Below are 25,527 nucleotides of genomic sequence, written 5' to 3' on the forward strand. Positions count from 1 at the left end.
TGTTTTGCCCCATTTATCACCATCCTTCCTGGGGAACACGTGAATAGACATATTTTGATATATCTCTATAATCTGAGTTAGGCAATGTTTCTATCCTTGTTTGAAGAATCTTATATCTAGAAAAGCACTGTGCATAAAAAAGTTCATTGGCACTGTGGAGAACTGGATAAAAAGAATCACTAAATCGGTAAGGCTGTTAGAGGTGTGTGCTTACATTTCCTTCACTGAGAAAGGTAATGAAAGAATGAATGAATATTAACTGACTCCATTAAGAAGTTTTAAAGGAGAAGTTGGCCATTTATTAACTCCATTCACAGGTTTGTAAATAATACATTTATTACTCCGTGCTCAAAACGCTGCGGGGTGGTAGGGAAAACAAGAAAAGGACAACAATGTTCCTTCTCTCAAGTGGCCCAGAATTTTGTGGGATCAAAGTTTTGTAATTTTGAGTAAGCTTATCTTTTTCCTTTTACTCCTTGAAATCTCAAGTTTTCCATGCTTTATTAATGTAACTAATTAAATCAGATGGTTAAGAAATGCCATTACAAATTTTTGATTCAACTATACTAAAAACACCAGTTGGTCTTGTTTATGTTGTCATGACAGTAGAGCCTGATTGATTTCTTGGATAATCAACTTATTGGAAGGTCCTCAGTCAAAGCTCCATGGAGAATGATTTCTTCAGTACAAGAAGACACTCTTCCTTTTTCCATTCAGATGTAAAGCTTCAGCTTCTCACTCTTAAGTCCAGATAAGAAAGGGAAAATGATCATGATAGTAAAACAGAGAGTGATCTTAAGTAGTCCTATATTTTCTTTACTTACTAACTCAAAACTAGCCTTATTTTAAAAGAGAATTTTGTAAGGGGGTACATGGGAGAATTAAGCCACGATAATAAATTTTAAACTGGAACTCTGTCTGAGATTACTAAGATTCAAGTATTTGAGGAAATTATTAAAGCTAGATAGTTAAACAAATGGCACCTCTAGAATTTGTTTCCATTTCATAAAGCTCATGTTCTTAGAACCCTCCAAGTTCTTCGAATTCTATTGCCAAAAGCATTTATAGGTGCTCTGCCTTGCATGTGCAACATTATCGAGGAAAGTTTTCGTTGTCTTGGTGAACAGCCATTCATCAGAAAGCACATTGCAAATGTGCCAGCATGGCTTAGCCCCCTGAGGGTGAGTGGAGGCTGATTTCATCTTCAACAAGACCTGAAATAATTTAATTTTGGATTTCCGTGGATCTCTACACACATACACACACAACACAAACACACACAAAAAAATAATACAAAAGAAACTTCTTTTTTAATTTGCTTTTTATGTTTTTAAGCTTTACAAGTATTATGAAATGTCCACAGGGAAGAAGCAGCTGAGACGACATAAATGTAATTTTTAAAACACAGATTTTTCCTGATATCTTATCAAAAATAAGTAAAGGAAGTGGGGGAGGGGGTCGTTAGTACCTTTGTAATATTGTAAGTGATTTAAAAGGGAACGGTCTCCCATAACAAGAATTACAGTGTGTCCTTTAAAAGCATAGGGTCTGGAATGTGCCTGTTTCCAGTAATTCTTGCCTCCTGGTCACCAGAAAAGCTCTGTACACAATTTAAGGACAAATAGCTTCAGTGTTATTGAAACACCTGCAAGATAGCAAACCCACTTCTAATGCCTAAAAAACAACACTGGCAAGACTTGTTGAAGGCGCTGCTGTCCAAAGCTGTCAGTTCTTTGGTTTTCCTAAGCTCTAGTGGTTGGAGAAAAACAAATAGCATAGTCTCACATAGAACTTCTTCCCTGGAAAACAAATTGTTTTCTTTAAGATTTGTCATTTTACTTGCCCTTGTTACTAGAAATACAAGAAACAAAAGTAACCTCGCACATTTAACAAACTAAAAAATTTGTACTGTTCCCAAAACAATAACCCTTTTGAACAGTAATCATTTAAAAACAAATGATCTTATTTCCTTTTATAATGTAAGATGAAAAGAAATTTCTGGTGAGGAAGCAGCATTGTTTGACTCTACCTACTGCCCTGTAGGCATAGAGGTGGGTCTAATGCCGCCCTGTCTCTGGGGAGGGCAGAGTGGAGAGAAGAGGAGAGGGGGAGAGAGAACAAAGCTGGCTTTATGTACAACTAGCTTAGACTGCGACTCGAAATTAGCGTATTTGCCCTTCTAGATTTATACTTGATCATAGATCTTACCCGAGTATTGACTGCTACCAGCCTATGAAATTATTTTTTGTTTAAATAGTTGCATGAACGAGGAAATGCTATTCCACTGCATCAATTCCAAGATGCACATCTTTTTCACAGTTTAACATCTGTCTAGTCAGATGGGAGTTACAGTCTAATTAGCAGCACTGTTCTTTTGTAGTGCTACATAAAATCACGTTGGCTTTCTAATGATGGCATCTTAGAGTGTATAAAATACCGTAATACTTGTTGTGAGCATTCTGAAGACACTAAGCTGTTATTCCCAACTGTAGCTAAATTATATCTTTCAGTTCCTTTCAAGTATATCTAACAAGACCATGAGCACTATGTGCTCATTTATAACTTTTGAAGGAATAAGAAAGCTTCCAGAATGGGATGTATCCTAGGTAGTTTGGCTTCCTTTTGAGTGACAGCATTCTTCATACCCACATTTTACAGGAATCTCTATCAGCTATGGGGAAAAAACAAACAAACAAACAAAACTAGTTTTCCCATACTGAAAAGGTGAAGAATTTGGAAACATCATAATCTCGTGAGCCACACACAGGAAAATGTTAACACTTCTTGCAGTCTCTCTTCTAGGTATATTCATAGAAGTTTACAGAATTCTAGGAGAAGTTTAAACGTGTGATTTGTGATTGCAAGTGGTATGTTATATCCAATATATAGGAATATCTGTTAATGAATTCATCCTTCAAAGTTCTATTCTTGATTCTGTTGCTCAATATTATCAATTATTAACCAAAAGACAAGACCTTTATTATTACTGACAATGACCAGTTCCCTGCTGGGAAATGCCATTAGCATTTTTGTGAAATTTTCTTTTACTGATTGACAGACACTGATTAAACTAACACAAGCTCACTCAATTAGAACAAATTATTATAGCTGATAACTAAAGTGGGCCTGTGTTCCTAATGTTTCAGAACACTAAAGGAAATTTCATCTCTAAACAAACACACAAGAACAAAGAAAATATACATTTCTGTCTGCAGTAAATACACAAATGAGATGGAAATGACGAGAAGGCAATGTGTAATTTTTCTAATACGTGGTGCTGAGACACAGTGTAATAGTAAATATTTTATTTAGATCATGTTTTTTCCCTTAAAATTTGTTGTGGATACTCTAGATGTCACTTCAAAAAAAGCATTATATCAATATATAATATTTATGTATAATATTTAATCAACTTGATTAGAATTGATAATGTATAAGGAAAATGAGTGCCCAACATTAAAAATTTCAACTTCTATGTTTAAAAAATAGGGCTTCCCTGGTGGCTCAGTGGTTGAGAATCTGCCTGCCAATGCAGGGGACACGGGTCCGTGCCTCGGTCCGGGAAGATTCCACATGCCGCGGAGCGGTTGGGCCCGTGAGCCATGGCCGCTGAGCCTGCGCGTCCGGAGCCTGTGCTCTGCAATGGGAGAGTCCACAACAGTGAGAGGCCCACGTACAGCAAAAAAAAAAAAAAAATACAATTTTGTTTCTTTTATTTGTACTGCTAGAATGGAACAATAGTAAGGAAATTACAAAAAAAAATTTACTTTTAAACTGTGGTAATCTTATTTATTGAGGGTCATACAATCTGCTCTTGGCAATTACAAGAATAATTTCCTTAAAAAAAAAAACAAAACAGATGTCAAAAGTCAATCAAGATGACTCAGCATAAAAACATATATGACATATACACATACAACCCAAAGAATCAGACTGACTCTTCTTTGGCATAGTGCTGTAAAATAGGGAAACACTTAGGCCAACAGTGGTCAAACTAAAATCTAAGAAATTGATGTAAGCATTGCATGGGAAGATATTTAAGGATGCTTTCAAAGAATGTGAACATAGTTCACATTCTGGGATGTATTCAGTGAATGCATACACTTTAGGTGGAAGCAGCATGGCATGGTGGGTAACCAGGTAGACTCTAGGGAAAGACAAGCAGAGCTGTGTGACCTTCTGCAAGTCGCTTACCTCCTCTGTGCCTTAGCTTCCTCTTCTTAAAAGAGGAAGAAGGATCAATAATATCTACTTCAGAGTGTTAGAATGCCACCTGGTCTTTAGTAAAAGGTCAATAATTATTAGCTAATTCATAAAATGGCAAAAGAAAAACCTTTAATTTTAAATGGGTAAAATTGTATAACCACCACTAAAGTTCATCCCAGTTTTTATTATATGCAGACATTGGAAATTAATTACATAAACCTTATTATAGCCTCTAGATATTTATATATTTCAAAATCAAATGACAGCAAAAATTTTATTTATGAAATTTAATGCTTTAATATGTATTCATCATGTTCCTTATATTCAAAGGGTGTCTCTGTAAATGTATCTGCTTACAGATGATAGACAGATGAATGATTGATAGATAGAGAATATATATTCTTAAAATCATTACTGAGTACAGGTAAGAATATACCTGTACTTAATACTTAAAGTATTTATGTAGATGTTTGTAATAATTTCTGATGTTATTCCAAAATCCAGCTTTTTTCACACTCTATGAAAGTATTTTGGTCAATACATGGTTTAAAATATATAATAATGACATCCGTTTTGTTTCAAGTTAATGGAAATGATATTCTACAAAGTCCAATTTTAAATGTCACCTAGCAACTTCCACTACATGACTATATGAACTACATTTTATTTGTTAGTCTGGTACAAACTCAGCAAGATATCTTCTTTTTTTTTTTTCCATTTATCTTGAATAAAATGGAAGATTAAGTGTAAGGTGTCCCCTATTGAAAATTAAGTCAAGTCTGTGAGAAGCCAATTGTCCATAAACCTTCCAACTTCAGAGGACTGTTTGAACAAATCCAAACAGTGCCAATCCAAGCTTGGCTGGCTAATGCTCCCCTGGGCTTCTGTTTCCATAGAGTTTTCAAGTTTCATGAGCTGTTTTCCAAGACAAGTAAAACTAAATGTTCTCGACCACGAGTGCACTGGTGTTGAGCATTTCCTTATTAAGCAGCACTGTTTTTTCTTACACTGACACACATGTCACATTAACATATTTCCCAACCACCTGTGTTTTTGCAGTGCTTCTTACCTACAGTGTGTTTCCCGGCCCATTTTCTCTTGTCTCAGACAAACCAGGGCCCATGTTGACACATCCACCCGTATGAGGCATTCTTTAACTCTCTTCATACAGAAAAGCTGTGTCTGTCTCTTCCCAGCTGATAGTACACGTATGTACAAACATACACGCACTCTGCTCACCTGTCTCCCCTCTGTCTTCCAGCCCTCCCACCTGCCCATACTGACCACCTATTCCTGACTCACATTACTAGTTTTTTTTACTTCTATTAAGCTTTTAGACTTAGATCCAAGTAGATGCCTCTGCCTCCTTTGTCGTTCCTTTGATAGCTCATTTTGGACAAATTTACATCTTGACCACATGGAGACTTGGACACCCCTGGTCTAAGCCACCTCTCTGTGCAGTAGCAGCAGTAAAGGTGCAGCTGTGTTTACTGAGCACTTCAGGCATGACAAGCATTGTGCTTTTCACTCTAAAAGCATCATCTTATAAAATACTTATAACAACACTTAAGGCACATTATATTAACTTTAGCGATAAGGAAAAATTGAATCTTAAAAAAAAAAAGTTTAAGTACCTTTCCTGAAGTCAGAAGGCTAGGCAGCTGTGGGGTTGATATTTGCTGACAGCAAAGCCCATGGACTTAACTCCGTGATTTTGCCACACAGATTGTGGTGTTCTGTCTTGAACATAGCAAAGAGGCACTCGCATTCTGGCCTTGATCCAGTGGAATAGACCCAGTTGATGTAATTCTCACCTAACCTGCTCTTTGAATAGAGGGTTCCAATCATTTATTTTACAGTGAGTGTGGTAAAGAGGGAAGAACGTCATGGGCTCCGAGCCTCAGAAACATTACCCACTGGCTATGGCAGGATGAACAAATTACGTGACCCCTCTGAGCCTCATTTTCCTTGTCTGTAAAGTTCAGATGGCATATGTGTTGACGATTTATGTGGATATTAAATGGGATAACCTATGAAACTAGTTTGCACAGGGCCAGGCCCATAGAGAATGACTCATAAATGCTAATCTATAAATGCTGAATTTTTCCTCTCCCAATTATGTAGATTTGTGTCTTGAGTGCTAAAATGATTTTTTAAATTCTAGGCAATAATTAGGGAGAGACAGAGCAAAAGGAAAATTGATTTTTTAATTATTTTTTTCAATACTTTTTTTCTTTTTTTTGGCCGCACCACACAGCTCATTCCCTGACCAGGGATCGAAGTGGGGCCCTCAGCAGTGAAAGTGCAGAGTCCTAACCACTGGACCACCAGGGAATTCCCCAGAATTGATTTTTTTTAACCATTTTTTTTAATACATATGAATTTTATGTAGCTGAACACAAATTAGCATTAAGGTTTATCACAAGGGCCAGCAGAGTCCCAAAACAGCAAAGGGAAATTGCAAAAGGCAGTAGCATAACCTGGATAACGTTTGTGGTAAAAGCGAGAAGAGGTGCTGGTAGCCTGTATGTTCACAAAAATTCTAGCAGTTGTCAGGCCCTTCCTGCTGCTTCTTGGCGGCACAGGTTCTGTCAAAGTACAAGGCTGTGTTGTCACACGTTGTCATATGTGGGGAGGAAGCTCATCTTCCCAGGAGAGATCAGCACTGGAGTCTAAAGAGCAGTGGACGCAGAAGTCAAGGGGACTGTTTTGTATTGCAGCTTCTGGAGTTAGGATTTTGCCTTGAGCAAATCCTTGAATTTTTTTTGGATTTTGGTTTTCCATCTGTAAGATGAAAATGGCTGGATTCTCTAAGAAAGAGTCTAACCTCGAATTACGTGGCCAGTGTACACAGTGAGCTTGGGCTTCCTCATACCATGGCAGCCTCAGAGCAGTGTGACTCACATGGTGACTCAGAACAAGGGAGAGAAGGAGAAACTGCCATAAAGGTCTCAAAGGGCATGGCCGAAACAAACAAAATGTCACATCTACCAGATGTTATTAATCAGAGCAGTCACCAGTCAGTCCAGAAGCCCAGATGTAAAGGTCTGGAACCTAGATGCCCTGTTTCTGAATGCAGGCTTTCCAAGAATTTGAAGCCATCTTCAATCCTCCACAAAAAAATAATGCAGTATCTAATATTAATTATGATGAAACTTCATTTGAAAGTCATTAAACAGAATCTCTTGATGCTCAGAAAAATCACAGGACAGAGCAGAAGCACGATTCTAGTCTCATGCTTCCACTTCCTTAGAAAAGTCAGGTCACACCTCAAAGCCTCAGCCTCCTCTCATTTTAAAGAGGGATATTTCATCCCTTTCCTATCTCCCAAAAATTTTATGAGGATTTGACTAGATAAAATAAATGATCTCTGGGCCAAATGCCAGGAAAAATGACTGAAAGAAGATAAAGGTGTAGAATATTTGAATTTGGCTGAAAATAGGGAAGTGGTATTATTATCTATATGTTGTAAATGCCTAGGAATTTCTAGTAGACCAAGTGCAGATGAAACAAAGGAGAGATGAATGGATGATGGACACCACCACTTCTTGGAAAAGAAGCCCAGACGTGCTAAGAAAGAAGGGGAGATTACTAACCCATTTATGTGGAAGAGTGGAGGTGAAAAGACGGAGGTGAGGCTGAACCCTGGGACGGGGAGAACTTTTGCAAGTGGAGTTTTAAAATATAGCTAAAGAATGGGAAAATAAAGAACCATAAAACAGTCAGGAAGCTTTGTGTGTCAATAAAATACCGTTTTCATTAAGTACTATTTTATGAGTACTTAAATATACAAGAGGAAATGGACAGAAACATGTTAATTAGTAATTCGAAATTAACACTTTCCTTCATATTTGATAAAGTAGATTTAGTTTTTTTTGAATATATGGAGAAGGAAATTGAGTGAATAGTGTGTGTAGAGAGAGAAAGACTCTACATTCATTGTGCATCTTTTCAAGTACCTATGAAACATTTACAAAAAATGTCATATATTAGATAAAAATAAAAAATAAACTTCAATATATAGAAACTACTCAGGCCATATTATCTGACCACAATGCATTATTAAATGAAAATTAATAAAATATGCACAAAAAAGCAATATCTCAACAAAATGTACACAAGCAATCTCCCATATAAAATAGGAAATAATACCACAATTACATAATTTAGAAAAGAATGATTTTTATTCTACGTACAAGCCATTGTGATGTGGACAAAGTGGCATTTGGAAGGAAATGCTTTCATTAATAAACAAATAAAAATGGAAATGGAAATATTCAACTTGAAAAGATTGAAAAGATCAAGAAAACAAGACAGACAGAAGGTGGAAGTTAATTAGGATAAAAGCAAAGTATAAGAAAATATAAGAAAAACTGAAAAATATAAATTCTTTAAATAAATTTTAAAACCCAAGTATATAAGTTGGAGACATGAAAGGACTTACAAAAACAGGCAAAATTCCTTTTAAGCTCCAAGAGAATTTGATGCTTTTTTAAATAAAAATGTAAATGTCAAATGATATTAGGAGAATTGAGACTCTTTGGGAAACCATGATCATAACTCTACTTGTACATACTAAACTAATTCCCTTGGATGGAATACTGACTTAAATGTTTTTTTCTACAGTTTCTCAAAATTCTTTAATATTAGGATCCATTCGTTTTAGTGTGAAAAGAGCAGAAACAACTCGAAAGCCTTTCATTGTGGATATATTGAATAAATTGGGGTATGAGATCATCCTTTGTCTTTGTCAGGGTGCATGTAAGTAAATAGGGCCTATGCTAGGTAGTTCAGTAGAGGGAATTTTAATAAGATAGTTTAGACTCAAGATGTAGGAAGAGCAGGGACAATCCAGAGATTAGCAAATGCAGGAAAGATACACCACCCCCAGCTCCCTTGCCTGCCACAGTGTCACGGAAGCCAGCAGAAGACACAAGACTCCCAGATCAGAGACAAAGGACTTTATTACTCATGGCACAGCCGGCAGCATGAATTCCAGGTTCCCATCAGTTCCCCTGTTCCCCAAGTCCCATGGAGCCATGTGGAGCAGCCCAGGTGTCTGCTGCATATTGTCACAGCTGAGGAGCCAGAGTTTAGGTGGTGTTGAACCCAAGTTCATGTGCCCGATGCACAGTGAGGCCAAACAAATGGATACATCGGAGATTGGAGCAGAGAAAGATTTATTGCAATTCCATCCAAGGAGAACAGGGCAGCTTGTGCTCAAAAAGCCCCGTGCCCCGATGGTTTTTTCTTTTCTTTTCTTTCTTTTTTTTTTTTGCGATATGCGGGCCTCTCACTGTTGCGGCCCCTCCCGTTGCAGAGCGCAGGCTCAGCGGCCATGGCTCACGGGCCCAGCCACTCCGCGGCACGTGGGATCCTCCCGGACCGGGGCATGAACCCACGTCCCCTGCATCGTCCCCTGCATCGGCAGGCGGACTCTCGACCACTGCGCCACCAGGGAAGCCCTCTTCGACGGTTGTTTGAGAAGACTTTGTATAGGCAGTTTCGAGGGGAGGGCTACAGGGTGTGTGACCTTCCTCCGGTTGGCTGGTGGTGAGATAACAGGATGATGTTCCAGGACTCAGCCTCTGGTTCCAGCCAGACTGGAGTCCACGTGCTTGTGCTCAGCCTGAAGTTACCATCCTCCACCTGGGAGGGGGCCTTATTTCCTGTAGAAGAACTCAAAGGTATGTATCAGATTGTCAAGTGTATCGCTTGAGGAGGAACCAGGACCCTGCCCCACGGCTGCACTATTGTTTCTGGACTGCCTTTACTTTGTTTCTGCCTTCCCTCACTCGCCTAATTAGTAACCGTTTGAATCTGCCCTTTGGAACCCAGGGAAGGTCTAGGAGACCGAAAGCCTTTTTCCTACAAACAAGACACGGAAAGGCTTTGGTACCCAGGAGGGCCCCACAGGGTCCTGCTTGGTTTCATAGGAACTCCTAATTTTATAAGGTGGCCGCTAGCAAACCTGCCCAGCCTTCAACGTGGAAGAAGACAGTATCTGTATTTTCCTGGTCGGAAACAAATATGTCCTCCACCCTGGAGAAAGACACTCTCTTCCAGGCCTGTTTGCTGCACAAGCAAATAATAGTAAGGAACAAAAGTTGTCACAAGAAATGCAGAACCACGAGTGGCCCAGGAAGAATTCTTTCCTAACAGCTACCTTTCAACCAAACGTTTTCAAAAGAGTTTTCTGAAGTTTAGGGAGGGGGAGGGAAGCGGGTCGCAGCAGGAAATGATCTCCTCTTTGAGATCGTACACTCATACCAGATGTTGACATCTGTATATTTACATATTGCCTAAATGGGAGTGAGCAGAAGCTGCCAACCCTTGTTTATATCTTTAAGAGTCTTCTAAATATGAGGTTCTTTGCTTTGGGGTTTCCTTTCTTATCCACTGGAAGACAGCATAACTCTTATCTGTATGATGCTCAGATAAAGGTATTAACTGAATATCCATAGGGCACACTTTGGGACAAAATCATCCTCTTGGGCTGTGGGCTTTGTGAGATGTGTAGATTTTTTTTGTTTTGTTTTTTGTTTGTTTTTGCGGTACGCGGGCCTCTCACTGCTGTGGCCTCTCCCGTTGCGGAGCACAGTCTCAGACGTGCAGGCTCAGCGGCCATGGCTCACGGGCCCAGCTGCTCCGCGGCATGTGGGATCTTCCCGGACCGGGGCACGAACCCGTGTCCCCTGCATCGCCAGGCGGACTCTCAACCACTGCGCCACCAGGGAAGCCCTGAGATGTTATTAATTAGAGGACTGCCCACTGTCAGAAAGTGCACGTTTGCTCAGATTACATCAGAGAAATGTGCACGAAGGCCAAACAGAACCATTTCTGGATATTTTTTGAAAACAGTGTGAATCAGTAAAAATAAATTTCTTTCTTGAAAATGCAGTGTAAAGTATTATTCTTTTTCAACTAATCACGTGTCTGAGCATCACCTGATGGGCTGTTGTGTGGATCTCTGTAGCTAACCTTAGTTTATCTTGCAAATAAGCAAACATACCACACTTTCATCACAGAACTTCTCAGGGAAAACACTTTTTCTAATATGTACAAACTCCTATTGCAGGAGCAAGGAAAAAGATCTATTTGAGGAAAGAGCCATTGGGTAAGGGTGGGAGTGGGTGTCCGGAAAAACTGTAAGACGCTGTATGTTCAGGCCACTCAGGATGGCTGCTCTCTTGCTCTCTGTCTATTCCCTGCCCGACCAGGGCCTGCTTCACCTACACCCTATGCATACGACTGACCTTCCTGCGTACTTGCCCCAGGTCCCAGCTGGTGATTGTTCTTATCAAAGGGGCGGGGAGGTGCATTCCCTCCGCTGGTTTCCCTGGTAACTAATGAGCCCACCTGACGTCAATCCCCATATAAGTGGCAATCCCCCTCCCACAGCAAAGACTGCCGCCATGTCCTGCCACAGCCTGCCTGCCTTGCGCCGGCACATGGTACGGTGTCGCTCCAGGACCTTGCTTCAGACATGTAAGCTCCCCCATCCATTAAACCACTGATGTCTCTGTTGCCAGCTCCGGGTTCTTTCTTCGGTCTTGAAGCTGGGCAAGCATAGGGCTTGTAGGTTTGTGGGGTGCAGCCCAACAGACAATGAAATGGGTGAAAAAGAAACGGTATCTTGGGCTTCCCTGGTGGTGCAGTGGTAGAGAGTCCGCCTGCCGATGCAGGGGACACGGGTTTGTGCCCCGGTCCGGGAGGATCCCACATGCTGCGGAGCGGCTGGGCCCGTGAGCCATGGCCGCTGAGCCTGCGCGTCCGGAGCCTGTGCTCCGCCACGGGAGAGGCCACAACAGTGAGAGGCCCGCGTACCGAAAAAAAAAAAAAAAGAAATGGTATCTTGTGTTTGGCACCATTTGGGGGTATCTGTTTCTGAAAGGGCTTGCACCTCCATTTTTTGAGTTATTTTACAATTCAGTAAATTGTATAAAGCCGATAGCATCAGTAATGCAGGTAATTCTTGCTTACAGAAATGCAAATAAACGTGTCTGATGGAATGTAATTGATTATTGCTGTGGCTGTTTACAGCGTTCCTGACCAGCTAGAAGCCCTTTGAATTCTCCTTGGAATCAGTCGACCATCTTTTTGTTCCCTTCTTAATTAATGAGTGAGATGAATTGCTTACAAGTGTTCATTTCATATTTTTTAAGTCATGATTTTCCTTTTTTTAAAATGATATCTTAGATGTTCCCTGGCAGTCCAGTGGTTAGTATTCAGAGCTTTCATTTCAGTGGCCCCAGGTTCAATCCCTGGTCGGGGAACTAAGATCCTGAAAGCCACACGGCGCACCACGCACCCCCCTCCAAAAAAACCAAAATGGTATCTTGAAACAGCAGGTAATGCAGGAACCTGTAACATTATATCATATGTCACCCACGTTTAACTCTGAACTTTTAAAAGAACACATTTCAGTTTACTATTTTAAATAAAGCCTAACACACGTTATCTTTTTCTTTTAGCTTCAGACAAGCTTGACTGAACCAATGACGTTATCCAAATCAATATCTCTTCCTCGCAGTGCATACTGGCATCACATCACTCGTCAGAACAGCGTTGGGGAAATCTACAGTTTGCAAGGCAAGTAACCGTAAAGCACCTGCTTTAGCTTCCTACAGGTGGACCACCAGCCACACAAATAGCTTTGTATTTGCATTGCTTGCTTTTCCTCCATTTCCAGTTATCAGCTGTCACTGGCCACAGTGGGAGCTCTGAGATTTACCGTGGCTTTGCTAAAGGTATCATTTCATAGACTCATGGTAAAAATTATCCCAAAGATCACCAAAGGCTGAGGACCCACTTTGGCACAGGAATTTGACTAAAACATTATACAAAACATATTATCAGAAGCTAAAAGTAGCTAATACCAGGGTCTGTTTCACGCTGTGTTTTACAAAGGACTTCTTACTTAGCATCTTGTTGCCATAATAGGATTGAATATCAGTTCAGGAGGCTGACTTCCAGCTCTGTGATGAAATGCTGCATGAACCTACTCATAGTTTTAAGGTTTAGCCAAAGCCTTGACATAGAAACCATATGGGAGGGTGCAGGGCAGAAGGAGACAGGTGTAAGTATTGTTGCTTCTGTATTTTTCCTAACGATAAGGCGTTGACTGACTGCTTGGCAGATGAATCAGAGGAACAGAGAGCAGGTATTTGATCGACAGCAGCAGAACTCAGTTTCCATGGTTTTCTTCCTATTTTTTCCCTTTTGTCCTAAATTCATAAACTTAACCTTCAGATAAAATATTCAGCTGCAAGAAACTAACAGCTGACCAAGACAGGAGGAAGCAGGAACTAGAAAAAATAAGGCTAAAACAACACAGCTGAAAACACTCATCAAACCTTTTTTGAGCATAATAGGCTTGAACATACTAGGTACCCAATAAATACCTGGTGAAGGAATGGCAATCATAACCTTTCAGAATATTTTTCTTTTCATACATTAACTTTTGCTCATATTAACATTAAATGTTTTGACAAAAAAAGAAAAAATTTCTGTAACAAGCAAACTGAAATAGTGTATTTTTAAAGCAGTATTTGCTTGCCAGAGTTTCAAAGCTAGAGTAATGGGATTTGATGAGTGGGAATGAATGATTAAAGATACATTCTGCAAGGAAAAGCAGTCAGAACCACGTTAGTCACTTACAGAATTGCATTTTATATTTTAAATGAACCCTCTTATCACCAACTTGACTACCTGTATTTAATAGATCCTTATTATCTTTTTGTATTATTTATTTGTATGAGAAAATCTTTAATGGCACAAGGATTAGAGGATTGAGAAAAGGAGGGGAACTGCTTTGACAGTTTCATTTGTCAGAAAGAGGAGATGTGCTTTCATTCTGTTTTTTTCTGTCCACAAATGCCAGTAACCACACACTAAAATCACCCGAGTCATGATCTTATGAAGCTAATCTTGCTTGTTCCGGGGATTAGAAAAATTAGAAAATATGCCTTTAACGTAAGGTTGTTTTTATTTAAACATAAACATATATATGTAAATATTGATATTCAATAGAAGAAAACTAAAACTATGGAATATTTGAATAAGAGAATAAAAACAGTTAAATTTCTAAGCAAAAAGAAAGCGAGATGTTAATACAAATACATTGGAAATGGGTTGGAACCACTGTACTGAAAACTTTGGGTTCTGACAAGGTGTCGGTTTGTAATCCCAGCAAATAAAAGACTGTGGCTTTCATGGTAACATACAGAAAACTTTTCTCCGAAGGTAGCATTAAGATCTAGACTGATAACTTCAGAAATAATGTCATAAGCACCCAACAAAAAATACCAGAATGCATTAAATTTCTGAAAACATTGCCAGAGACTTGTTGGAGGACGGTATTGATTTACACAATAAAATAGAATCAATAACTAATTAGAATTCTCTATGATTTATGTCACAAATATTAATTTCCAGTTAAGGGTTTCAAATGCCTTATTGATTACGATGAACTGTTTATTTATATGATCTTGTTGGCAAGATAAAATTTACCTTCTAACCTTCCAGGTTCTTTGGCTGGTCTAATAATTAAATTGACATTCGATTAACAGGAGAAAAACAATTTGTTACATATACACGGGAGTCCCCTGAGAGCCAGAGGCAAGTCTGGCAACCGAGGCTTATATGGCATATCCTGAGCTCAGGGAAGGGACAGGGGCCTGGGGCTTCCAAGGGGAGGAAGGTGAGTCACAGGACCATAAGAAGAGCAGATGTTTGGTAATTAACTGTTTGCCCTGCCACACTGATCGGTCATTCAGATAGAGTTATCTCTGTGTCTGAGCCAGGCCCCCTGTCGGAATTCTTTTAGGCAATTAAGTGAGAGGTTAAAGCTCTTCCTGAGTCTTTTGGACCTTGACTGTCTTCAGCTCAAAATAATCCGCACGCCAAAGTGGCACATTTTGGGGAGGCTCATTCCGAACCCCTTCAATCTCAATGTCACATTCTTCTTTGGTCGTTAGTTGTTGTTTTTATGTAACAAAAAATACGCATTGATTAGGGTAATTACTGTAAGTCAGATAAATATAGAATATGCTCAATGTAGGGTACATTTCACTCTACTGTACATTTATTTTTGTGTTGCATGCTGCTTAGAGCGATACATTCTGCCATTTTATATACCCCTCATATTATGGTTATATCATATAGATAGAGACACAGATAGATAAATAGATTGTAGGTAGGTAGACAATATATAGGTCAATATAGATATAAATTTGTTAGTGATACTTTGACAATGATTTGTTTTGTTCTCCTTTTGTTCTGCTGAGAGAGGTGGAGGGGCAGAGCCTTTGACCATGGTTTTTACTGGGGTGTAATCTCCTCAGGCTCTGCCCTCATGGAATTAGGGCAGAATAAAACTACTGAATCAAAAAATCAAAATAGAAACCACCTCATCACCCCTTCACGCACAGGTGCATTTTTTTCACTAAACTACATTTAAAAGTGTGGTTATTTTGCATCTCACTCCCTCAGTTGTGCTCCTTGAAGTGGCATCACCTCTTCTTTCCAAAGAGGAGAACATAGTCAAGCAACTATCATCATTGATCTTCCAGAGTCAAAGGAAAACTCTGGCGTTGGTGGGTGATATATCATCAAGTAAACTGCAGGTAGCATTGAGGAATAAAAATCCGTCGTTAGAATTTTTTCACCATACTGTTAACATTCTAACTGTGAAGCTGAGATCAATATGAATTAAATTCAACAGGCTTTCATTCAGAAGGTAAAGGGGGAAAGTTTTATATGCTTAAAGTTTAATAGATTGGAATTCATTAATAAGCAGCACACGTACTGGAACGGAAAACAAATCCCTGGTGTGAAAACAAATCCATTACATATAAAGACTTACCTATAACTTCAATTGCCGGTCACCCTCAAAACTGCACTTTACTTGGTTTTACTGTATTCACTTCTGTCATCCAGTCTATAACCATAGAGGCAATATACACTGTGAAAGATTGATGTATCAATACTGACATCCTGCGTTTTGTTTGCTCTGATGTTTGGAAGAAAGGTGCAATATCAGATCTCTCCATGGTACTCCCAGGACAGCGCTCTGAGAGTATGAGCTGTTACGGTTTCCCCAGTGTGCTCTAGCTCTCTGGAGTCAAAAAGATTGAAAACCAGAATGATTCCTCTTTAATAAGTACACACTAGCTAAGTACGAGGCAGCTGCTGTTTAAAATCTCTATCCCTAAATGGCTGTGATGGGTTATGTCACCTCTTCCTGGAGAAGTCGTTAATAAAGACTTTTCCTTTTCTTGATTTTTACCAGGTAATCGGGATGATTGATTTGTATTAGAAAGTAATTTTTTATTTATGTCTCTCTAACTTCTGCATTTATGAAAAACATTTGTGTCAAAACACATTCTAGGGCTTCCCTGGTGGTGCAGTGGTTGAGAGTCCACCTGCCGATGCAGGGGACGTGGGTTCGTGCCCCCGTCCGGGAAGATCCCACATGCCGCGGAGAGGCTGGGCCCGTGAGCCATGGCCGCTGAGCCTGCGCGTCCGGAGCCTGTGCTCCTGCAACGGGAGAGGCCACAACAGTGAGAGGCCCGTGTACCGCAAAACAAACAAACAAACACATTCTAGAGATGTTATCTCTAGACTTAGGGAAACATAAACTGTTAAAGGGTAGGAAACATGATCTTGAACTCTTGACTCAAAAGTGAATGCTCAAAACACATCATTTGTTTTACTAGTGATAGAACTGTGGTTTTAGTTCTAAGGTCTTCAGCAGAAGATGTGTTGGGAGGATGAGGAACAGTCAAAAAAAGCAGGAGACAGAAAGAAAGAAGGAGGGGGGTAGGGAGGGAGGAAGGGGAAAGAAAGAAAAGAAAAGAAAGAAAAAGACCACTCAACAGCCAATAAATCGAGAGGCAATTTCAGTAGAGAAGGATGGACTTTATTCAGAAAAGCCGGCAATCTGGGGAGATGGTGGACTCATGTCCAGAGACCAGTTCCCAAGGTTCTGCTCAGCCATGACAGCTTTTAAAGGGAAAAAGGGGAAACCATCTCAGTTAATCATTAAGGCAGGAGGTCAGATTCTTCATCATTTTTCCGCTGTGTGCAGGCCTGCTGACTCCTTCCCATCTTCCTTGGGACGCGTCTTGCCCACGGGGTCTACCTGCCCCCGCAGGGTCCACCCGCAAATTTGCTAAGGGGAAGAAGCTAGGGGTAGAGAGTCAGTCATTCTTTAACTACTTAATTCTTCATTCTTACTCGTTCTCATCCAGGAAAGGGACCAACAGGTTAGGTAAGGTGTTGTGTATATTTAGAAAAGCAGAAACCAGGAGCTATGTTAAATGTTGCCTGATCTCATCTTTATGACTAGGGTCTAAGGAAAACAGGGAAGAAGAAACAGAAAAGGGGCAAAGGAGCTGCTTACAGTAAGGAGGTCAGAGTTTTTCTTACTTAAGGCTCTCACCTTGACTTTTAATTGCCATTCTACTTATTTAGATGATGGACTATAGAGCAGGGTCTTTAAAGTGGGATTTGTGAAGACGACGAGCATTTATTAAAGACGACAAATCAAACTAGTAAAGACCATGGGTGGTACCAAAGCTCGCTCACGGGAGGCACTTGTGAGTCTTCAATGAACTCAAAAATGTATTAGAAAATGCATTATAAAGGATACAAGGAGGGGATGGCGTCGAGACCACTCTTCTCTCTGAGGACAGTTCTCAACCAGTGTCGCAAAAGGAACCACGTCCACTCCATTGTCCCAGCAGCCCTTCTCTGTGCACAGGCTCAGGCCTTTGTTGGCGTGTCTGTTCCTTGCTTTACGATTGTTGATAGTGAACACAGATGCTTACTGCTGCTGGTCTTTCCTTTGGTAGCACAGGAGATACTGTGACATGCTGGGTTTCTGCCTCTCCACCTGATGCTTCCATCCAGGATGAGCTCTTCCACAAGCTACAATGATGAGAAGGGGGGGCATCAAGAATGTGAGCTGGAAATGATCCCCATGCGCCGCCTTATGAGACTGTGTTATCCTTAAACTTTCCCTGATACATTTAATTACTATTTTTTACACAAATCTACATGGGATAGGCTGGGACTCGTTTTTGAACAGCCTGAACAACTTCGCTCTCGGAATTCAGGACGATTGGGGGTGCCGTTTGTAAAGGTGACAACTTTTGGAGTTCTGCTTTCATTAAACTGATTAATATTCACATGCCAGCTCTGAACTGTCTGCTCCCTCCGCCCGTGGTACATCTGTAATTAGCTCCAGACCCCCAGTGTCAGCACAGCAGCCAACCTGATTACACAGAAGGCATGCTATGTTCACCGAAAGGGCATCTGCTGCTCCAATTTCTCAGAAGGACAGGATGCAAACAGGCAATTAGAATTAGAGATAACCTTTGGAAAACGGTAAATAGAGTTCTGGCGGAGATGAAGGAGGTAAATCAAAGGATTTACTCACTCTTTGCTCAGCTCTGACCCTCTGTCCTTTACTGCCTGTTTAATTTCAAGATCGCATGGTTTTTAGATTGCTTCCATTGAGATCTTCTGTTTAAATTTTCATGATATGATGTTTTCCAAATCGCAAAGTTAATAAAAGCCTCCTGTAGCAAGTAACACACACACACAGAGAAATCTGCACCAGTGGTAAAAAGGAGCTTGCACGTGTTCATGCTCCCATCTTCCCAGGATTTCATCTACATGTTGTCAGGTGAATCAGTCACTGTGGGTCCACAGCAGCCAATACATCCCACGTTGTCCATAAGGCCCGACCCTGCTTCTGGCGATTCGGCAACAAACCTTAAAACATGAGCCGGTTTTTAGAATCAACACTTTGTGTCTATCAAAGCTTCTCTATGAACATGTACTGCGTATCCTTACCTTACGAAGGGGAAGTCAAAGGCAGAAGGTGCCTCCCTGGATATCAGTTTTCAGAGAGGAATGAAACAGTTGCTTCCCCAAGATAGACACCAAGACGATGCTCCAAATATTCTCAGTGTGAAATGTCCCTCATACCCCACAGTTATCATCCATCACTCCCTCTACCAAGCTCCCAGACATTTAGGTACAGCTTTAATATATCAATCTATTTGTTTATAAACCTGTTTCTTCTACTAGGTTCTGAGGTAGCAACTTTTATTTTATGGTGAATCTACATTTTCTTTTTCCTTTTGTTTTTAATGTTGGAATTTTTTTTTTACACAGCAGGTTCTTATTAGTCATCCATTTTATTCACATCAATGTATACATGTCAATCCCAATCTCCCAATTCATCACACCACCACCACCACCCCCTGCCGCTTTCCCCACTTGGTGTCCATACGTTTGTTCTCTACATCTGTGTCTCAACTTCTGCCCTGCAAACCAGTTATCTGTACCATTTTCCTAGGTTCCACATATATGGGTTAATATACGCTATTTGTTTTTCTGACTTACTTCACTCTCTATGACAGTCTCTAGATTCATCAGCGTCTCTGCAAATGACTCTATTTCATTCCTTTTTATGGCTGAGTAATATTCCATTGTATATTTGTACCACAACTTTATCCATTCGTCTGTTGATGGGCATTTAGGTTGCCTTCATGACCTGGCTGTTGTAAATAGTGCTGCAATGAACATTGGGGTGCATGTGTCTTTTTGAATTATGGTTTTCTCTGAGTATATGTGCAGTAGTGGGATTTCTGGGTCATATGGTCATTCTATTTTTAGTTTTTTAAGGAACCTCCATACTGTTCTCCACAGTGGCTGTATCAATTTACATTCCCAGCAACAGTGCAAGAGGGTTTCCTTTTCTCCACACCCTCTCCAGCATTTGTTGTTTGTAGATTTCCTGATGAAGCCCATTCTAACTGGTGTGAGGTCAAATACCTCATTGTAGTTTTGATTTGCATTTCTCTAATAATTAGTGATGTTGAGCAGCTTTTCATGTGCTTCTTGGCCACGTGTATGTCTTCTGTGGAGAAATGTCTGTTTAGGTCTTCTGCCCATTTTGGGATTGGGTTGTTTGTTTTTTTAATATTGAGCTGCATGAGCTGATTCTATATTTTGGAGATTAATCCTTTGCCTGTTGATTCATTTGCAAATATTTTCTCCCATTCTGAGAGTTGTCTTCTCATCTTCTTAGTAGTTTCCTTTGCTTTGCAAAAGCTTTGAAGTTTCATTAGGTCCCATTTGTTTATTTTTGTTTTTATTTACATTATTTACTCTAGGAGGTGGATCAAAAAAGATCTTGCTGTGATTTATGTCAAAGAGTGTTCTTCCTATGTTTTCCTCTAAGAGTTTTATAGTGTCTGGTCTTACATTTAGGTCTCTAATCCCTTTTGAGTTTATTTTTGTGTGTAGTGTTAGGGAGTGTTCTAATTTCATTCTTTTATATGTAGCTGTCCAGTTTTGCCAGCACCACTTATTGAAGAGGCTGTCTTTTCTTCACTGTATATCCTTGCCTCCTTTGACATAGATCAGTTGACCATAGGTGTGTGGGTTTATCTCTGAGCTTTCTCTCCTGTTCCATTGATCTATATTTCTTTTTTGTGCCAGTACCATATTGTCTTGATTACTGTAGCTTTGTAGTATCGTCTGAAGTCAGGGAGCCTGATTCCTCCAGCTCCATTTTTCTTTCTCAAGATTGCTTTGGCAACTCAGGGTCTTTTATGTTTCCATACAAATTGTGAAATTTTTTGTTCTAATTCTGTGAAGAATGCCATTGGTAGTTTGATGGGGAATGCAATGAATCTGTAGATTGCCTTGGGTAATATAGTCATTTTCACAATGTTGATTCTTCCAATCCAAGAACATGGTATATCTCTCCATCAGTTGGTATCATCTTTAATTTCTTTCGTCAGTGTCTTATAGTTTTCTGCATACAGGTCTTTTGTCTCCTCGGGTAGGTTTATTCCTAGGTATTTTATTCTCTTTGCTGCAATGGTAAATGGGAGTGTTTCCTTAATTTCTCTTTCAGATTTTTCATTGTTAGTATATAGGAATGCAAGAGATTTCTGTGCATTAATTTTGTATCCTGCAACTTTACCAAATTCATTGATTAGCTCTAGTGGTTTTCTGGTCGCACCTTTAGGATTCTATATGTATAGTATCATGTCATCTGCAAACAGCGACAGTTTTATTTCTTCTTTTCCAATTTGTATTCGTTTTATTTCTTTCTCTTCTATAATTGCCATGGCTAGGACTTCCAAAACTATGTTGAATAATAGTGGTGAGAGTGGACATTCTTGTCTTGTTCCTGATCTTAGAGGAAATGCTTTCAGTTTTTCACCATTGAGAATGATGTTTGCTGTGGGTTTCTTGTATGTAACCTTTATTATGTTGAGGTAGGTGTCCCTCTATGCCCACTTTCTGGAGGGTTTTTATCATAAATGGGCGTTGAATTTTGTCACAAGCTTTTTCTGCATCTATTGAGATGATCATATGGTTTTTCTTCTTCAATTTGTTAATATGGTGTATCACATTGATTGATTTGCATATATTGAAGAATCCTTGCATCCCTGGGATAAATCCCACTTGATCATGGTGTATGATCCTTTTAATGTGCTGTTGGATTCTGTTTGCTAGTATTTTGTTGAGGATTTTTGCAACTATATTCATCAGTGATATTGGTGTGTAATTTTATTTTTTTGTAGTATCTTTGTCTGGTTTTGGTATCAGGGTGAAGGTGGCCTCATAGAATGAGTTTGGGAGTGTTCCTTCCTCTGCAATTTTTGGAAGACTTTGAGAAGGATGGGTTTTAGCTCTTCTCTAAATGTTTGATAGAATTCACCTGTGAAACCATCTGGTCCTGGACTTTTGTTTGTTGGAAGATTTTTAATCACAGTTTCAATTTCATTACTTGTGATTGTTCTGTTCATATTTTCTATTTCTTCCTGGTGCAGTCTTGGAAGGTTATACCTTTCTAAGAATTTGTCCATTTCTTCCAGGTTGTCCATTTTATTGGCATAGGGTTGCTTGTAGTAGTCTCTTAGGATGCCTTTTATTTCTGCCATGTCTGTTTTAACTTCTTTTTCACTTCCAATTTTATTGATTTGAGTCCTCTCCCTTTTTTTCTTGATGAGTCTGGCTAATGGTTTATGAATTTTGTTTATCTTCTCAAAGAACCAGCTTTTAATTCTATTGATCTTTGCTCTTGTTTTCTTTGTTTCTATTTCACTTATTTCTGCTCTGATTTTTATGATTTCTTTCCTTCTGCTAAGGTTGGGTTTTGTTTGTTCTTTTCTCCAGTCCTTTTAGGTGTAAGGTTAGATTGTTTATTTGAGATGTTTGTTGTTTCTTGAGGTAGGATTGTATTGTTATAAACTGCCCTCTTAGAACTGCTTTTGCTGCATCCAATAGGTTTTGGATTGTCGTGTTTTCATTGTCATTTGTCTCTAGGTATTTTTTGATTTCCTCTTTGATTTCTTCAGTGATCTCTTGGTTATTTAGTAACATATTGTTTAGCCTCCATCTGTCTGTGTTTTTTATGTTTTTTTCCCTGTGACCGATTTCCAATCTCATAGCGTTGTCGTCAGAAAAGATGCTTGATATGATTTCAAGTTTCTTAAATTCACTGAGGCTTGATTTGTGACCCAAGATGTGATCCATCCTGGAGAATGTTCCATGCGCATTTGAGAAGAAAGTGTAATCTTCTGTTTTTGGATGGAATGTCTCATAAATATCAATTAAATCTATCTGGTCTATTGTGTCATTTAAAGCTTGAGTTTCCTTATTAATTTTCTGTTTGGATGATCTGAGGTAGCAACTTTGAATGATTTTTTTTATCCCCATGGCTCTGCTAAATTTGGATGGCTCAGTCATTGTGAAGAGGCTCTATCTGCAGAGGTTAAAATCTGGAGTTTCAGAGTTAAGTAAACCTGAGTTTGAATATTAACTTTACCATTGCTAAGTTGTGTGACTTTGGGCTACTTACTTAATCTTTCTAAGCCTCATATTCTTGATCTCTAAAACGAGGATAATGGTACCTATCACAGCGCTTAAATGAGATCGTCCACATAAGGTATAAAGATTCCATAATTACTAACCATTGTCAATATTAAATTTGCAGTAAGAAGTTTCTTTCCCAGAAAAGGGAAGCATGCTATCATACTACATTTTTTAACATCTTTATTTGAATATAATTGCTTTACAATGGTGTGTTAGTTTCTGCTTTATAACACAGTGAATCAACTATACATATACATATATCCCCACATCTCATCCCTCTTGCATCTCCCTCCCTCCCACCCTCCCTATCCCACCCCTCTAAGTGGTGACAAAGCACTGACCTGATCTCCCTGTGCTGTGCAGCTGCTTCCCACTAGCGATCTAGTTTACATTTGGTAGTGTATATATGTCCATGCCAATCTCTCACTTTGCCCCAGCTAACCCTTCCCCATCCTCAAGTCCATTCTCTAGTAGGTCTGTGTCTTTATTCCCATCCTGCCCCTAGGGTCTTCACGACCATTGGTTTTTTTATTTTTTTAGATTCCATATATATGTGTTAGCATACAGTATTTCTTTTTCTCATTCTGACTTACTTCAGTCGGTATGGCAGACTGTAGGTCCATCCACCTCACTACAAATAACTCAATTTCATTTCTTTTTATGGCTCAGTAATATTCCATTGTATATATGTGCCACATCTTTATCCATTGATCTGTCGATGGACACTTAGGTTGCTTCCATACCCTGGCTACTGTAAATACAGCTGCAATGAATATTGTGGTACATGACTCTTTTTGAATTATGGTTGCCTCCAGGTATATGCGCAGTAGTGGTATTGCTGGGTCGTATGGTAGTTCTATTTTTAATTTTTTAAGGAACCTCCATACTGTTCTGCATGGTGACTGTATCAATTTATATTCCCACCCAGAGGGCAAGAGGGTTCCCTTTTCTCTACACTGTCTCCAGCATTTATTGTTTGTACATTTTTTGATGGTGGACATTCTGACTGGTGTGAGGTCATACCTCACTGTAGTTTTCATTTGCATTTCTCTAATGATTAGTGATGTTGAGCATCCTTTCATGTGTTCGTTGGCAATCTGTATATCTTCTTTGGAGAAATGTCTGTTTAGGTCTTCTGCCCATTTTTGGATTGAGTTTTTTGTTTTTTTGATATTGAGCTGCATGAGCTGCTTTTAAATTTTGGAGATTAATCCTCTGTCACTTGCTTCATTTGCAAATATTTTCTCCCATTCTGAGGGTTGTCTTTTCATCTTGTTTATGGTTTCCTATGCTGTGCAAAAGCTTTTAAGTTTCATTAGGTCCCATTTGTTTATTTTTATTTCCATTTCTCTAGGAGATGGGTCAAAAAGGATCTTGCTGTGATTTATGTCATAGAGGGTTCTGCCTATGTTTTCCTCTAAGAGTTTTCCAGTGTCTGGCCTTACATTTAGGTCTTTAATCCACTTTGGGTTTATTTTTGTGTATGGTGGTAGGGAGTGTTCTAATTTCATTCTTTTACATGTTGCTGTCCAGTTTTCCCAGCACCACTTAACGAAGAGGCTGTCTTTTCTTCCTTCATTGTATATTCTTGCCTCCTTTATCAAAGATAAGGTGACTATATGTGCGTGGGTTTATCTCTGGGCTTTCTATCCTGTTCCATTGATCTATAGTTCTGTTTTGTGCCAGTACCATACTGTCTTGATTACTGTAGCTTTGTAGTATCGTCTGAAGTCAGGGAGCCTGATTCCTCCAGCTCCATTTTTCTTTCTCAAGATTGCTTTGGCTATTCAGGGACTTTTGTGTTTCCATACAAATTGTGAAATTTTTTGTTCTATTTCTGTGTAAAATGCCAGTGGTAGTTTGATAGGGATTGCATTGAATCTGTAGATTGCTTTGGGTAGTATAGTCATTTTCACAGTGTTCATTCTTCCAGTCTAAGAACATTGTATATCTCTCCATCTATTTGTATCATCTTTAATTTCTTTCATCAGTGTCATAGTTTTCTGCATACATGTCTTTTGTCTCATCAGGTAGGTTTATTCCTAGGTATTTTATTCTTTTTGTTGCAGTGGTAATGTGAGTGTTTCTTTAATTTCGCTTTCAGATTTTTCTTCATTAGTGTGTAAGAATGCAAGAGATTTCTGTGCATTAATTTTGTATCCTGCAACTTTACCAAATTCATTGATTAGCTCTCGTAGTTTTCTGGTAGCATCTTTAGGATTCTCTATGTATAGTATCATGTCATCTGCAAACAGTGACAGCTTTACTTCTTTTTTCCCATTTGTATTCCTTTTATTTCTTTTTATTCTCTGACTGCTGTTGTTAAAACTTCCAAAACAATGTTGAATAACAGTGGTGAGAGTGGGCAAACTTGTTTTGTTTCTGATCTTAGTGGAAATGGTTTCAGGTTTT

General features: G+C 39.3%; 1 protein-coding gene across 1 annotated transcript in view; it reads left to right on the plus strand.

Moving 5' to 3' along the window:
• The window catches only part of DOK6 (docking protein 6), a gene marked incomplete at its 5' end in the record, with an annotated part of 261,119 nt that overhangs the window by 181,644 nt on the left and 53,948 nt on the right, over positions 1-25,527 (plus strand). Inside the window, 1 exon segment of the mRNA XM_089894264.1 lies at positions 12,681-12,798. Within this exon segment, the coding sequence (XP_089750390.1) occupies positions 12,681-12,798 (118 nt within the window).

This window comes from Delphinapterus leucas, chromosome 14 (assembly GCF_059928025.1).
Source record: "Delphinapterus leucas isolate spDelLeu-1000000601 "Yukka" chromosome 14, BTC_Dleu_Yukka2, whole genome shotgun sequence".
In the NCBI taxonomy this organism is placed as follows: Eukaryota; Metazoa; Chordata; class Mammalia; order Artiodactyla; family Monodontidae; genus Delphinapterus; species Delphinapterus leucas.